General features: G+C 45.2%; 1 protein-coding gene across 2 annotated transcripts in view; it reads right to left on the reverse strand.

The window, feature by feature from the left end:
- The window catches only part of EPB41L4B (erythrocyte membrane protein band 4.1 like 4B), an 839,761-nt gene that overhangs the window by 614,784 nt on the left and 207,558 nt on the right, over window positions 1–17,419 (reverse strand). For both annotated transcript variants that reach the window (XM_082258285.1, XM_082258286.1), the window contains exon 4: window positions 4,992–5,070. In XM_082258285.1, coding sequence (XP_082114411.1) covers window positions 4,992–5,070 — 79 coding nt within the window. The remainder of the gene's footprint in view (window positions 1–4,991; window positions 5,071–17,419) is intronic.

The raw sequence follows: 17,419 nt of genomic DNA on the forward strand, positions 1-17,419 counted from the left end.
AAGAAGCCTTAGCCTTACCATGGCCCTTGGAAGCCTGCAGCGTCTGTCAGAGGACCCTGTGACCTCGTCACGAACTTTGGTATCCTCCTGTGGACCCGAACCTGCTAAAGGATCTGCATGTAAAACTGTGCAAACAGAACTGTCTTGAAGGTGGATACCACCGGACTCAGAACCTGTATGCAAAATGGGAGAGAACTATGTGTGACAGCAGCCGGTGAATCACGGCCTGTGGTGCCTGAAGTTTGTGCAGAAGAAAGACCACCCTGGTCAGAAATAGAATCAGACCTAGGCAAATCTATTTCCTGGATAGGGATGGGGGGGGGCCTTAGGTAGTTCAGACATCACCTGAACTTTTGCAGGAATAAAATCCGCACAAGTAAACTAAAAAAACCTAAAAAGGGCAGGCTTTGTCCCCCTTATTCTCCGTCCCAGAAGCACAAAAGAATTTTCCATGGACTGAGGAGGGCCCCCGTCTGCGGTGAGGCTCCTTCCCTTGACTGACAGGAAGGTAATCTACCCCCTCCCCCCGTGATACCCTAACTATGTCATCCAGGGTAGCCCTAAACAAGCGTTCACCTTAAAAGGGAATATCAATGAGGGCTTTCTTAGAGGCTTGGTCTGCGAAACAATTCTTAAGCCCCAGCACACGCCCAATCACCACAGTGAAAACAACGTTTTGACAGCACAGGCGCTGTATCCAGAGCTACATCACAAATAAACTGAAGCCCATGGACCAACTGGTCCGCTAAATCAACAAAAGCAGCGGGGACCTGCTCACCAACCCCCCCCCCCCGGCCCTGGTGCAAAAGCTTGGCCCATTCAGTTAGGGTCTGAGACACCAGGGCTGAGGCAAAGACTGGCCTCAATGCCGAACAAACCATAGTAAACATGCTGCGTGCCACAGCCTCCGCTTTCTTGTCAGCCAGGTCATTAAAGGACGGGGATTCCTCTACTGGGATCATGGTTGCTTTTTTCAACCTGAAAACAGGAGGGTCCAACACTGGTTGACTTGCCCACTTTTTTAAAAGTGACTCCTCAAAAGGGTAACGTACAGCAAAACTTGTGGGGACAACAAAAGGTAATTTTGGTTGTTCCCATTCCTTACAGGAAAACGTATCAAAATAGGGCATATAAGGAAACACCTTTGGAGTACGATGAGACTTGTGCGTACCAAACGACACAGCCACGAGCGTGGCTGCATCAGCAGCATCCTCCGTTTTTAAAGTCTCATGCACTGCAGTGATAAAGGCGTCTACCAGCGCTTTTTCATTCAATGCTGCGACCACAGAGGCATCATCCACAATATCGGATAAGTGGGTGTGATACTAAAGCCTCCTTAACAGGGCCGCGTCCACAGCATCATCAAGCTTAGAATCAGATGAGACAGACTGAGCAGGGGAAGGTGGGGGAGGCTTCCTTCTGGGCTTTTTCCCACATGCCATTTTCACCAGGGACACGAAGGACTGCAGAACCGCCCTCTGTGCAATCATGGGAAGCGGGGGTTCCAAGGGACCTGCCACCTCCATGAGGGGGTCAAGTGGGAGGGATGTGACCCTGAGGCTCATAAGGAAAGGAAGACCTTGCAGTACAAAAACTTTTTTTCTTTTGTGTTTTGGCACCACTAAAAGGATCCCCTCAAGACTCAGGTTACCCATCAGCAGAGAGAGCGATATCAGGGACCCCCAAAGACTCAACCTACTGACCAGAGGAGATTTCAAAGCGAACCCAGCATCATCCTGAAGAGGAAACTAAGGAGGAAGAAGAAACCAAGGAGGAAGAGGAAGATAAGGAGCTTCAGCATCCCCAGGAGGCTTGAGCTGTTTCAAGCATCTCCCAGACTAAGGGAAAATGGCCCCCGTGACATCATCTGACTACACAAACATGGCTGCCAACCGGAGACCAGCCAGACTTCGGGAAAATGGCCACCATCAGCTAAACACACTGAAGCATGCTGCCAGGATCTTTCCTGAATCCTCTGCAATGCTGCACCCTTTGCAAGATGACCCTCCCTGAAGGTAGGACACACGTTTAGGGGAGACTCTGCCATGTACACTGCACCAGTCTCTGCACTGGGAACCCCCTGCACTATACCCACACTGCAAATAGCAGGGCATGTACCTAGGGGTCTCCTACACTGGGACCCCTCCAGACTACCTGGACGGGACACACACCATCTCAGGACTCTTACAGAATGGGGATAGCAAGGGAGACGCCAGGGGTCTCTGCTGCATCCTCTGCCCTGGGACCCCCACCAGACTTTAAGTCCAGACAGTGGGGAATGGGAGTAGGGGAAGCCCAGCTCAGTGAGGGATTTAAGGATGGGAGGAGGGAACCTGCAGGCAGGTCCAACCGTCCCTAGAGTTTACCCACGTCCACCACAAAGAAAATCACCAAAAGGGGAGGGGGGACTGTACTTCTCTTTCCATGGTGCGGGTAATGCTCCAGGCAGAACTCTTCGCCCCTGAAGTAGGGGAGCTGTCGGCGCAGTCGTATGTGACCCTGCGAGACGTTTAACTCGCAGGCCAGCCTCTGTCCATGAGGCTATGTCGCGGCTGACCTAGCGCGCAGCTGCGGTCTGCACACGCTCGCTGGCTGAACTGGGAGACCATTGGATCTAGATTATACAGCCCGGCAGTTGATTGTAGATCTCCCGAGAGAAAAAACAAAAAAAAGATGTAAGGAAGGAGAAAATTGCTAGGGCCAGAGATCCCAGCCAGGAGCCTAGGTCCTTACTCCTGACTAGACAGATAAAAACCAATTACCTAGAGCAGACAGGGGGGTTATATACCAGCTGAGGAAGGCCCATGGGCGTAGCCAGGTGTTTTTTCTTCTGCCTAGTCCTACTCCTGGAAGAGGCAATATAACCCACTAGTTATGATTTATGGAGTGCTGTGTCCGTCGATGAACGAAAGCGAAATAGCGGTTTGCGTGTGTCCATGTTCAGAGTGAATCTGTATGGGAGTGGTTTTACATTTATCAATCACCTGCTGCACCTGCAGGGCTCTAATGAAGAAATTGGCAACATCTGCATTCCTTTAGATGTGATTTTTCTTTGGGAGGATCTCACAAAAATTACTTTTTTGTTGCAGGGGATGCCAAAAAAAATCTGACTTGCATCTTAGTGCAGACTTCTGAAAAAATCATAGTTGTAGTAATCCAATCATACAAGCAGGAAATTACATATTCAGGGGGGGGAGTTCTGTACACCATCTGTGCACAAAATGACTCCAGGTTGTCAACCCATTACAAGGAATCCTATATCATCTTATGAGCTCTATTTGACCCTTATGCTGTATAGTAATTTTGGGTCAACACCATCTGGTGAGCGCAGTATTTATTTTGGTGTTGGTGACGGGACATACTCACATCACGATCTACCTCATCATTTTGGATAATTTATCCTGCACTTACCATTGGGACTTTATATTATTTCTTTGATTGCTTTTACCATTGATTTGGATATTTATGCACTTTATCACTTGTATTGGAAGCTGTCATAGTTCTCTTTAATTTAGCGCTGCACTTTTCTATATTTAATGTTTGTATCAATCGGTTTGTCAGTAGTTTGCGCTAGCAGCTTATACACTATTTAGGTGGGTTAGCGCAGTTTATTTATTTCTTTAAGTGTTATTTTTCACCTTACTTCAATAGAACAAGCTACCCAGACAAAATAGCATTTAACGGGCTGATACAAACCAATAGAATTAACAAGGGTGCTTACAATGGTCAGCGTTTATTTATGTAAAATCTGTATCCCAAATGGATAGAAAAAAATGGTATGCTGTAACTGCTCTTAAAGGGTTCAGCTGGAGCTTAGCGTCAATTCCATAGCCAAGTTCATCTAAATCTGCTAGCCTAAATATACCATTTCCACAGACTGACAATGCCGCTGTCCAAAGGTTTCTGCTGTACTACTTCATCCACAATGCAGACACCCTAAGGCCCCTTTCACATGGGCTTTCCAATCAGTTCCACCTGTTAATTTTGCATGCGGATCGGATCGGACGCTCCATTTACCCCTATGGGGCAGCCGATCTCAGAGTTGACATGTCGGCTGAAACCCGCTGCAATACGATCCTCTCCGTGAAATCCAGATGGATGGTAACCCTATTTTCCATCAGTTTTCAACTGATCTCCCTATAGAGGAGAACAGGGCTCTGACAAGTCTGCCTCAGCACAGTGAGAGGAGACTAACCCCTCAGCCGCCTACTCAGCAGGGATCAGCGGATCGAACCCCCACTTAGCAAAGCGGCGTCAACTGGGCAGAACACCAGTGTGAAAGGACCCCAAGCCAGGTACACGTGCCAAAATTTGGCCAGTTAAGCAGAAACCGGCTGATTGTTGGTCCATGTGTAGCATGCATAGCTTGTGTGGGTGCGGGAATCTGACTCTATTCAACCAGCTGGTTACATGAAGAAAAAAAAAAAAAAACTGCAAGCATACCCAATACAGGAAGTGTGTTACTGGCTGGATACCCAGGTGAAATAAAAGGGAAAAAAAAAACTAAAAATAAAAATAAAATTAAGGCTGCGACCACCATCTAAGCATTGGTAAGCTGCGACAGATTACATATTTGATTTTGGGTTTAACACTGCTTTAATGTTAAGGTTTTGGAATGACTGGGTCAAAGTCCAGAATTCAATTTAATACAGAATTTGTAGCTGGACTGAAGAGGGAAACTAGCAGAGTGCAAACTTGATAAAGACCTATAGCTACACAGACTCAAGGCTGTCACTGCACCCAAAGGTCCATCACGTAAATACTTGACTTGAGGGGGTGTATAGGTGTGTCCAGGCTGCTATTTTAATTGCAACTATTTAAATCCCTTTGCAGAGATCTGCTTTTATTTTGACATGAAGAGTATATTTCTGATGATCAATGTAACCACAGGGGGGAGGGATTTTAAACAAATGTATAGATTATATACGTACACACACACACACACAAATTGGTCACAAATATGCTGACAAATCTGGGTATATATAACATACCTTGTAAACTCTTCATGAAGATTGTTTGGTTCTGAGGAGTAATATTTAATTCGAAAGTGCAAAGTATACGGAGGGCCAACTGTTTAAAATAAAAAAAAGTTCACTGTCATGAAACAGAATAACAAACTTAAACGCAATTGTATACATTTTTAATATCTTCTAAATTTACCAACTTGTTCTGCTGAAAGAAAATATGCCTAAATATATATAAATAAGAAATATATAAAGAAACATAATAAAGTGCAAAAAAGTCTGGTTTCATAGCATTTCTTTTTAAACTCCCTTTCCAAAGTGGCAAAAAGTGCTAGGTTTTAAATCTCAGTTCTACAAGAAAGATACAGTGAACATTACATTAAACTAGCCACACAAGAGGCATTGTGCCCTTTATTCCTATCACAAAATTACAGATCAGTCAATATCTATAGAGAAGCAGGTAAAAAGGATAATGAGCACCAGAAGGCATAAGGCAATAACTTGCTCAAGTTCACAGCAAATGTGCCAGAAATGGAGACATAAGACATGTAAGAAGGTCTTGAACCAGATGTGTGTCTGCATACACATCTAATTCCAAATGAGTGGAGTCACAGAGATGTGTTTTCTTACAAGCAAATTTATTTCTTCCACACTTCATACGTAGCATGTGCTAAAAAAAAAAAAAAAAAAATAATAATTTTAGGCTTCATTTCATACCTGAGCGTATCGTTTTCAGGCATTTTTTTTGGGTGTTTTTTTTTGGCATTTTTTGCAGGTGTTTGGAGGCAGGCATTGATAGCCAACAAAAACGCTTGTAATCTGCCAAAAAAGAAGCTCATGTACTTTGAGCCTCAGGCGTTTTGCTTCAGGGGACAAAACGCTCATATGTGAACAGGGGCCATTGAAATTAATAAAATTTAGCTTGCTGAGCGTTTTGAGACTTTAGAGATGAGCGTTTTACGAGCTGAAAAATGCTCAGGTGTGAACACGGCCTTAGGCTTCAAGCACTTTAGAAAGCTGAAAACTGGGCTAATGATTTAGCGTTGTTTAGGAGTGGGGCCCGCCGGTGTCTTTAACCACTTGCGGACCGTCGTCAGTATATTTACTGCAGCAGTCAGCCGCTCCTGGGCAAACCGACGTAGTACTACGTCGCTCGTCCAGGAGCTCGTTCACAGGCATCCCCGCGCGCGTGACTGGCGGCTCCAATGTCCGCTAGCCACTCGCGATCCCGCTCAGGAGAGGGAGAAAGGCAGATGGCTGATGTAAACACAGCCGCCTGTCATTCTCCCTGATGTAAGTGAGGAGACTATACGATCCTGCTATGTAGGATCGTAGGTCTCTGTGGTTACATTACTAGCCACGCCCCCCACAGTTATAATCACGCCTCTAGGGATACATTTAACCCACTGATCACCAATAAAGTTAACCCCTTCCCTGCCAGTGTCATTTTGACAGTAACAGTGCATATTTATAGCAATGATTACTGTGGTAATGTCACTGGTACCCCCAAAAGTGTCAAAAATGTCAGTCAAGGGTCCGGATCTGTCCGCAGCAATATCGCCAAAAAAAAAAATAATAATAAATCGCAGTTTGCCGTCATTACTAGTTAAAAAAAAAAGCAATAAAAATGACAAATTATTTCCCGTAGTTAGTAAACGCAATAACTTTTGCGCAAACCGATCAAAATACGCTTATTGCGATTTTTTTTACCAAAAATATGTAGCAGAAAACAAATTGGCCTAAAATGTTCAAAAATTTTGATTTCCCTGCTGACAGCTGAGTGTAAAAAAAAAAAAAATTGCCGGCAAATAAAAATTGTGAAAAAAAAAAAAAAAAACAACTGATGAAACGCCTCCGGATAAAAAGGCACCTCCCCTTGGTCCATCGCCTGCCAACTGAGGTAATCCGCCTGCCAGTTTTCCACCCCTGGAATTTGTATGGCAGAGAGGGCTGGAAGGAACTGTTCTGCCCACCTTAGAATGCCAGCTACCTTCAGACGTGCCAGGACACTTCTTGTGCCCCCCCCCTAGTGATTGACATAAGCCACGGACGTGGCCTTGTCCGATTGAATGTGCACTGGACATCCCTGAAGACGATCCATCCAATGTTCCAGGCACACCCTGATCGCTGGGAGTTCCAAGACATTGGTAGTCTGGACTCTTCCAGTGTCCAGATCCCCTGAACAAAATTTTTTGCCAAGGTCGCCTCCCCAGTCGGACAGGCTGGCATCCGTGGTGATCACTGTCAAATACAAGGGGAGGAAGGATTTGTCCCGCCGAAGCGCCGGATCCGATTGTCCAGAGACCGCCGATTCTTGCCCCATTTGGCCAGAATCTCCCTTGCAGAGACCTTGTATGGAACTGTGCGAACAGAACCGCCTCAACGGTGTTGTGGAAATTTTTTTAATACTTATGTGGACTGATGTGGACACTATCTGATAGGATGTGTAATAGTTAAATTGCCATAATGTCTCCCAGTGTCTGTTACCGGTATTCGTTATGTACAGAAAATTTGGCTTTAACCAGAATTGAGGAAAGGCCGTTAGTTGTGGAAACCTTCCATTAAATGGAGACTGCATACTACTCGCCTGATCATCCCGGCTGGTGGGTGCTCTGAGCGGCTACCGCTGGAGCGAACGCCGGTCCGGATCTATGGAAGTGCAATATGAGGACCACCGCGCATATGTAGATCAGTCAGCCGGGGCCCCATTATTCGCTGGCGGAGATAGGTTTGTGATGTGGAATTATTATTGTTTTGCTAAGTATCTGCCCTTTAGCTGGAATAATGGCTGGTAGCTTTCGGTTATGCTCTTTCCACATTGAAACACTGCTGCTATTTCCTTTGCAGATTAAATCTCATTTACTGGAACAGTAGCTTAATCACTATCAAATATGGTTTTTGTGAATTATAGTATATAGGATTCACTCTAAAAGGTTATGATCGGAGTGCATGCACATGTATTAGCGAGGCAGCGTTCATGAGATTCACGCTAGTTCCATTGTATAGTGTTTGGCAGGCATTTTACTACACATGGGTCTCATTGTTAGCTATAGTGCACGATTCCTCGTGCACCAAACAGCGGGAACTCATTCACGCTGCTCAGCTCATTCATCAACATACACTCCCCCTTCTATTGAACATTTGAATGTATACATGTGTGTAACTGGTTGTGTTGTATTCCCATCACCTCCCACTGTAAACCCCTGTTTTCTGGCCATAAATAAATAAGAGCCCTGTGTTGCAGCAGGACTTTTTTTTTTTTATTGGCAACAATCGGGACACAGCTTCTGCCCGTTTTATTCTTTGCTGCAGAGCGCGCTGGAATTTCTTTATACAAAAGAGCTGTATATCGTACTTTCAGTACAAGGGATTAATGGTGATTGGCATGTGTTCATATCCTCAATTGCGCTTTTAAGCGCATTGAAGGTCTCCACACACCGCTGTTTTTTTTAGTAGAGAATTTCTATGCGCCAAGCACCATTGATTTCCACCAAAAAAGGTAGACACCAATCAGGCCCAGAACCCACATGCAAGTCCGAAGGGATGACCTTCTGCTGGACAGCAGGAGATGAATTGCAGCCTGCAGTTTCTGGAGTTTGTCCAGAGGAAGGAGCAATCTGGCTAAGGCCGAGTCCAGAGTCAGACACAAATAGTCCAGCTTTGTGGCCGGAACCTGAGAATATTTCTGAAAATTCAGAATCCAGCTAAATTCCCTCAAAGTTTATATGGCGATTTCCAGGTTTTCCACCAGAGCAGTAGGAGACCACGCTCGCAGAAGGAGGTTGTCCAAGTAGCCCAGTACCGAGATCCCTTGTTGGCGTAACAACGATAGCCATGGGGCTAACACTTTTGTGAAGACCAGAGGAGCAGAGGGCGAGACCAAAGGGTAACTAAAACTGATAATGCTCCTCTCCAACGGCAATGCGCAGGAAGCGCTGGTGACCGGCATATATTGGAATGTGAAGGTAAGCATCCTTGATGTCGATCGAGGCAAGAAAATGCCCCCCGATGCAGGGATGCCACCACCATGCAAATGAACTCCATCGTGAACTTCTGCACTCACAGAAAGCAGTTCAGCGCCTTGAGGTCCAGGATTAGACGCACCTTGCCTTCCTTCCTGGGAAATGTAAACAGGTTTGAGTAAAAACCCTGAAAATGTTCCAAAGTCGGAAACCTGGACAATCACCCCTTGAAGCAACAGGTCTTGTACAGCACCAAACAGACCCTGTAAACGGTTCGGGGACAGGCGCAAGTTGAAGGAAAGAACCTTGCCGGGGGTACAAGAGTGAAACTCGATCTTGTAGCAAGACCGAACAACTTTGTGGACCCACTTGTCTTGTAACAGGGTCCGAAAACCAAAGAACACGTCCCTTACCCCCCCCCCACCCTCAATATGGGTGAGGGCGCACCTTAATGCTAAAGAAGCCTTCTCCACAGGTCTGGAGAAGCCTGCTCTCGGCTTGCCAGACCAGGTTCATTTGGATCCTCCAGAAGAGGCCCTGAAAGGTTTCAAGACCCTGTCAATCAACCCGGAGGGACGAAAAAACTTCTCATGAGCCGAGAAGGAGGGCCCACGTCTACGATGAGGTTCCTTGCCCTTAGTAGCCTGCGGAACAAGAGAGAGACCTTTAATGATGCCATCCAGGGTAGCCCCAAACAGGCGATCCCCTTGAAAGGGGAGATCAGTCAAGGCCTTTAAAGAAGTCTGATCCGCAGACCAGCATTTTGGCCAAAAATTGTGCCGAAGGACCACTGCGGAAACAGAGCCGAACCACTAGGGGAGCCGCATCTAAATTGGTATCACAGATAAACTGCAGCCCCTGGACCAGCTGGTCCGCCAGCTCAGCGAAGACAGGGGGGAGCTGTTCTCCCTCTAGGTCATAGCGTAAAAGCTTAGCCCACTCGCTCATTGTTTGCGACACCAGGGCAATGGTAAATACCGGCCTCAGTGCTGGACCAGCCAGAGTGTACATATTGCAGGCCACAGTCTCCGCCTTCCTGTCAGCCGGATCCTTAAAGGCCAGGGACTCTTCAACCGGAATCATGGTTGCCTTGATCAATCTGGAAACCAGCGGGTCCATCACCGGCGGAACAGTCCACTTCTCATAGGGGTAACGCCTAGTAAATCGCTTAGGGACCCCAAGGGGACGCTTTGGTAATCCTCACTCTTTAGCGCAAATCTGTCAAAATAGGCGGGGAAAGGAAACACCTTTGCTGCTCCGGATGGTTTACGAGTGCCAAAAGGAACCTGCGCCTCTGTCGCAGCTGCATCCTCCATCTTCAAGGTCTCATGCACAGATGCAATCAGTGTGTCCACCAGCGCCTTTTTGTGCACAGTTGCAGATGTGGAGGAATCATCCTCACTATCTGAGGATTCCGGGCGTGTGGGCGCAGACCCAGCAGGGCGACCTACGTCAGCGGCGGCCGAATCAGATTCAGGGTCAGATGGAACAGATGAGACAAATGAGGCAGGGGAGGGCGGAGGGTGTTTTTTGCTAGCCCGTCGCCAGAAAACCATCTCTACACGGGACACAAAGGACTCCAGGACCGCTGTCAGTGCATCAATGGATGGTTGAGACCCAGAGGGCCCCGAAGCCTCCGAGAAGGGGACAGGTGGGGAGATGGGTTTCAAAGACTCCATGAGTCACCAGGGGGACCCCACAAAAAGTAAAACACTGCAAAGGGACAACCCCCACCGCACTGGCAGCACCACCCAGTCGCCAGGCACAAGCACTAAGGGATCCTCTGCAGAGAGAGAGAGAACCCCACTAGACTCACCACCCATCAGAAACAGGCACCTGCAGCCACCAGGATAGTTTGCACTACACGTGCCGTGATCAGGAAGTGAAAAGATCCAGGAGTCAGGACCAGGGGATAAGGAGGGGCTCCCACTACCGAAATTGCTGCCCACAGGGCTCCATTGTCATGGCTGCCACTATTTGCAATGGCAAACTACCACAAAATGGCCGCCGGACTACACAAACATGGCCGCAGTGCATAGAAACACACAGGCTACAGCAAAATGGGGGCAGCAAAAGGTTCTTAGGGACCCAGGAGGGATCCCTAGGCTCAAGGACAGACCCAGGTGGAACAGGGGGCCCTGGCAGGAGCCCCCACCAGGTACACCCTCCCCCGGCACAGCCGATCATCCGGCCGCTGGCGGCACACCCTACCCAGCCCCCATCACCAGCACAGCACCCTGCCCCCACCCCAGGAGGTGGACCAGACCACCCACACAGCATGAGGGGGGTAGGATGGGGGACAGAGGAAGGGGGGTGCCTGACAGGATGGAGGAAAACCGAGGGGTCAGACCGTCCCAAGGAGGGGCCCACCCCAATCCCTCGAGGAGGAGAGGGGGGACAGCTACTCACCATACAAGGAACGAGGCGGGCACCGCTCTAGACAGAGCCCCTCACCATTGAAATGGAGGGCTGTCGGCCAGGAGGAGTGCTGCGACAAAGGCCAAGATCTGGTAGTTTGCGACCTTGCAAGGCGTTTAACTCGCAGGCCAGCCCCCTTCCAGTGGGGTTGCATCGCAGCCGACCAAGCACGGAGTTGAGGTCTGCATGCGCTCGCTGGCCAGACTAGGGGGGCCACTGGATCTAGATTATCCAGCCTGCCGCCAAGTTCGGCAGTTGATTGTAGATCTTACAGGAAAAAAAACAGGAGAAAAAAAATTCTATCTAAAAAAATTTTTTTACCAGGACCAGAAATCTCAGAAACTAACTAGGTACTTAGTCCTGACTAAGCAGAAAAAGACTGAGTACCTATAGCAGGAAGAGGGAGTATAGCCCCTGGGACTGCCTATAGGTGTAGCCAGATTCTTTTTCTGCCTAGTGTCCTACTCCTGTAGGGGGCAGTGCAACCCAATAGTCATGAAAATCAGGAGCTGTGCCCATCAATGAACGAAAGAGAAAACAAACAATAGAACTTAAACTGAATATATCAGCTGGGTCTAGAGCTGCACGATTCTGGATAAAATGGGAATCGCAATTTTTTTGCTAAGAATAAAGATCACAATTCTCTCACCATTCTCGGTGTAACATCATCTTTCACATTATACCAAAAAATTGGGCTAACTTTATGTTTGTTTGTTTTTTGTTTAATTTATTAAAGTGTGTTTTTCCCCCCCAAAACATTGTGTTTTATAGACCGCTGCACAAATACAGTGTGACATATTCTCTAGGGTCTCTGCTAAAAAAAATATATACAATGTTTGGGGATTCTAAGTAATTTTCTAGCAAAAAATATGGATTTTAACTTGTAAGCAACAAGTGTCAGAAAAAGGCGGAGTTCTTAAAGGCGGAGTTCCAGCCTTGTCTGTGTTTCTTAAAAGTCAACAGCTACAAAAAGTGTAGCTGCTGATTTTTAATAAACATACACTTACCTGTCCCCTGATCCAGCAATGCGGCCGCCCGAAGCCTCGATCCTCCCCCTGTCCTCTCGGCAGCGTTGGCATCCGGCTGTGACAGCTTGCGGCTTCACAGCCACAATCAGCAAGTTGCGCTGCGCGTCCTCAATGGCCGGGCAATCTTCTGGGACCTGTGACGTGTGCCAGAAGATTGCAGGGAGGGAGTGTGGGGGAGAGGAGAACTTCCGCTTGAGCCGCCTAGGTGGCCTGAGTGGAAGTGAGTGGGTACCTGTCAAAACTGGGTAACCCTTGCCCCCTAAAATGGCATGCCAAATGTGGCATGTCAGGAGTACTTAAAGCGGAAGTTCTACTTTTGGGTGGAACTCCGCTTAAAGTGGTTAAACTGACCTCATTTTCAGACCAAAGTTCAACCCTTTGATCTGAAAGAACGAAATTATACCTTGTAAAACATGTTTCTAGTTGTCTCTCAGCCTGAGAAATGTTGATAATTTATAACATATATATATATATATATATATATATATATATATATATATATATATTTATATATATATATATATATATATATATATATATATATATATATATATATATATATATATATATATATATATATCATATATCATATATTATGTAAAATAAATACACCCAGAAGTAGGATATATGGGCATTTTAACTAGGAGTCAGACATGAAGCTATATGAAGGGTGGAAGGGAGATATAAATATTTTATATTAAAGTAGTAATAAAAGCAGAGACTTTTTCATGGATATGATCATTTTAAATATATTGTACAATACTGCTAAGTGTTTACTAAAATGTAATTGTAATGCCTTGTATTACTCTAGTCTATGAGCCTCCAGCTTCTCTGAGTTCAGATGCTGATATTCCCTATTAACCACTTAAGAACCAAGCCTATTTCTGCCATGTTGTTTACAAGTTAAAATTAGCATTTTTTGCTAGAAAATTACTTTGAACCCTCAAACATTATATATATATATATATATATATATATATATATATATATATATATATATATATATATATATATATATATATATATATATTTTTTTTTTAGCAAAGATGAAATACACTTCACTGAATTAAAAAAAAAAAAACAGTAAAGTTAGCCCAATTTTTTTTTATATTGTGAAAGACGATTGCCACGATGAGTAAATAAATACCTAACATGTTACGGTTTAAAATTGTGCACACGGAATGACGACATACTACGGTACTTAAAAATCTCCATTAGCGACGCTTTAAAAAATGTTAATGTTTACCAGTTTAAAGTTAGAGGTGTTCTTTTGCTAGAATTATTGCTCTTGTTCTGATGATCGCAGCGATACCTCACATGCGATTTGAACACAGTTTTCATTTGTGGGCACGACTTATGTATGCGTTTTCTTTCGTGCGTGGGCTCACGGGGACAGGGGCGCTTTAATTTTTTTTTTTCCGGTTTATTTTGTTTTTATTTTAACACTGTTTTTTAAAAAAACAAAGAAAAAAAATGTATCCTTTTATTGCTGTCACAAAGAATGTAAACATGCCTTGTGACAGTAATAGGCAGTGACAGGTACTCCTTATGGAGGGTTCTGGGGTCTAAAAGACCCCAGACCCCTCCCACTGCACTTCAAAGTATTCAAAATGCCAAAATTTATCATTTTGAATACGGTCACTTTTTTTAAAATAGGCGCCGTTGGCAGCTGTGTAAACTGGAGTGACATTGTGACGTTGTTTCTGGGTTATCCGATCAAAGCCGAATCTAGCTCAGGTCTCCCGGTAGGACGGGAGCCCTGGGCAGAGCCACGGAAGGCGGTGGGAGGGGAGTGTCCCTTCCAGCTCGCTGGGATAACAGCCGAGCAGCTGCTGAGCCGCATCGGTTGTTATCGCCGGAAAGCCAACTGTAGGCTCTAAAAGCTGCAGGCATCACCCCGGTACAACCGCTTCTTTAAGCCAACGTACAGATACGTTGGTTTGCGGGAAGTGATTAAAGTGATTTTTTTTTAAATTAAAACATCAAACATGGTATACTTACCTGTTCTGTGCAATGCTTTTACACAGAGCAGCCCTGATTTTCCTCTTCTGGGGTCCCCCCCCAGACGCTTCTGGCTCCTCCCGCCTTCAGAGTGCCCCAATAGTAAGCTGCAAAGTATAGTATAGAGTGCCCCTATCAAGGTAAAAAAAAAAAACTTCTGTCTTTAGAACCATCCACTTCCTGCCAAAGGACTACATGTCCCATGAGGCATTGCTCCTCATATTCACATTCACAAGTTCTCAGGCACTTACTGACATGTATGGATGGTGTACTGAGCTGTATGTGTGCTGCACTGTGTATTCTAATGTGTGGATGGTGTACTGAGCTGTATGTGTGCTGCACTGTGTATTCCAACATGTGTGGATGGTGTACTGAGCTGTATGTGTACTTCACTGTATTTCCTGATATGTGAACAAATAATGCAGTCTACATGCAGGCTCACTAATTGATTATGAAAGTAGTTGACAACTATTTTCATAATCGGCTAGTTGCCAATTGATCAGTTGTTTCGGCCCGACAAATAACCCCCACCCAAATTACCCCTTTTTGGAAAGTAGACATTCTAAGGTATTTAGTAAGGGGCACGTTGAGTTTTTTTTAAGCTGTAATTTTTCCCCACAAATTTTTTTTTCTCACAAAATTTTCATATAAACAGGTTATTTTTTCTCACACAGCATATGCATACTTGCAATTACACACCAAAACACATTCTGACACTCCTGAGTATGGCGATACCATGTGTGAGACTTTTTCACAGCCTGGCCACATAAAGAGGCCTAAAACAAGGGGGGACCGTCCGGTGTTCTAGGGACATAAATTACACATCTAATTTCTTGACTACCAATTACACTTTTGAAGGCACTGGAGCACAAGGACAATGGAAACGCCCACAAAATTAACTCAACTTTGGATTCTAGGAGGCATAATGAATCTTTTGAACATGTAATTTTTTTCCCCACAAGTTTTCAAAAATGTGGAAAGAAAATTATTATTTTTTTTTTTTTTTACTCATTGTTTACACATTTTATGACACTGACTGGTGCTGATGAGGATCCACTAATAGGGTGGCACTAACTGATGGGCACTGATGTGCACTATTGGCCACTGATGAGCACTAATAGGACATTGTAGGGCACTAATGAGCACACACTGATGGCACTGATGAGCACTGTAGTGCCACTAATGAGCACTGTAGTGGCATCGTAGGGCACTGAGCACTGTAGGAGCACTGCAGAGCACAATGAGCGCTGTAGGGGCACTGCAGGGCACAATGAGCACTGTAGGGGCACTGCAAGGCACAATGAGCACTGTAGGGGCACTGCAGGGCACAATGAGCACTGTAGGGGCACTGCAGGGCACAATGAGCACTGTAGAGGCATTGTTCAGTACTGTAGTTGCACTCAAGATCAATAAGTCAATAGGTCAATAAGTTTCAGTATTAATTATAGTAATAGGAAACACAAGGGTAATATAAGTAGGGCTGCAACTAACGATTATTTTAATAATCGATTAGTTGCCGATTATTTTTTTGATTAATCGATTAATCGGATAAAAATCATAAAAAAAACAATATGCCTTTTTTTTCATTTATTTAAAATAATAATGAACGAACCGAGTAAGTGCCGGTTCACACTTGTGCGATGCGGGAAGGCTGCGAATTCGCAGCCTGTTCCCGCATCGCATCCGCACAAGAGGCAGTTCACACTGCCATATGCGATACGCAGGGGGTGTCAATTAAATGTTAACGACACCCCCAGTTTGATCGCATATCGCAGTGCGATCTGACAGTTCGTACAGAATCAGATCGCACAAGTGTGAACCACTGTGCGATCTGATCCTGATGCGGCTGAAAAAAGGGTCATATGCGACTTTTGTGCGGGTGCAGTGCGAATTTCAGCTATACAAAGTGTATGGTTGAATTTGCATCCGCACATCAGATCGCATGTAATTTAGGAGCAGTGCGCTCTGAATTACATGCGATCAGCGCACCCGCAGTAGTGTGAACCGGCACTTAGTGCGGTTTGCGAGATCGCATGTAATACACTTTGTATGGCTGAATTTGCAGCGCATCCGCAGAAAACTCGCACATGAGGCTTTTTTTAAGCCGCATCAGGATTGGATCGCACAGTGGTTCACACTTGTGCGATCTAATCCTGTGCGAACTGTAAGATCGCACTACGATATGTGATCAAACTGGAGGTGTCGTTAACATTTAAATTGACACCCCCTGCATATCGCATATGGCAATGTGAACTGCCAGATGTGCGGATGCGATCCGGGAACAGGCTGCAAATTCGCAGCCTTCCCGCATCGCACAAGTGTGAACCGAGCCTTATACCAAAAATATATATATTTTTTTAATTAAGCTGCTATATACTGTAAATAATATAATAAATGCTTATCTAGATAAAAGAGTTAATATTCCTTATAAGGTGCAATATTATAACAGAAAAATAAGTAAATAAAAACATCCCTGTCAGCCATAGATCTGAAATAGGCAGCATAGAAAGACCACCTATATGTGCTATATGGACGTTTTTAATCACTTATTTTTCTATTATAATATTGCACTTTAGAAGGAATAATAACTCTTTTATCTGGAGAAGCTTTTATTATATTTTTTGGTGGGCTGCATTGCATTGACAGGACACTAACACTAAGCTCTGCACTCAACGTTCTGTTGCTGCTTCTGTCCTCTCTTTTCTCCCTTACTTTGATATGACTCACTCCCTCACTGACTCACTCCCTCACTGACGTCACAAAGAAGGCGGAGAGGAAAGGCAGAGAGGAAAGGAGGAGGGAGGTCACGGAAGTGCAGAGCTGTGAGAGAGACAGTGAATGCATCAATGCAGCCGACGGCTTCACAGAGCAGCCGGAGCTCGCTGACAGACGGTGAAAGAGCACAACTAATCGACGGAGCAACTAATCGATAATGACAATGGTTGACAACGATTGTAATTATCGATTATTATCGATTTAGTCGATTAGTTGCTTCAGCCCTAAATATAAGGACACTGAATTTCAAAAGAGCCAATTTCCCAAAACT

This window comes from Pelophylax lessonae, assembly GCF_965119305.1.
Source record: "Pelophylax lessonae genome assembly, chromosome: 5".
NCBI lineage: Eukaryota > Metazoa > Chordata > Amphibia > Anura > Ranidae > Pelophylax > Pelophylax lessonae.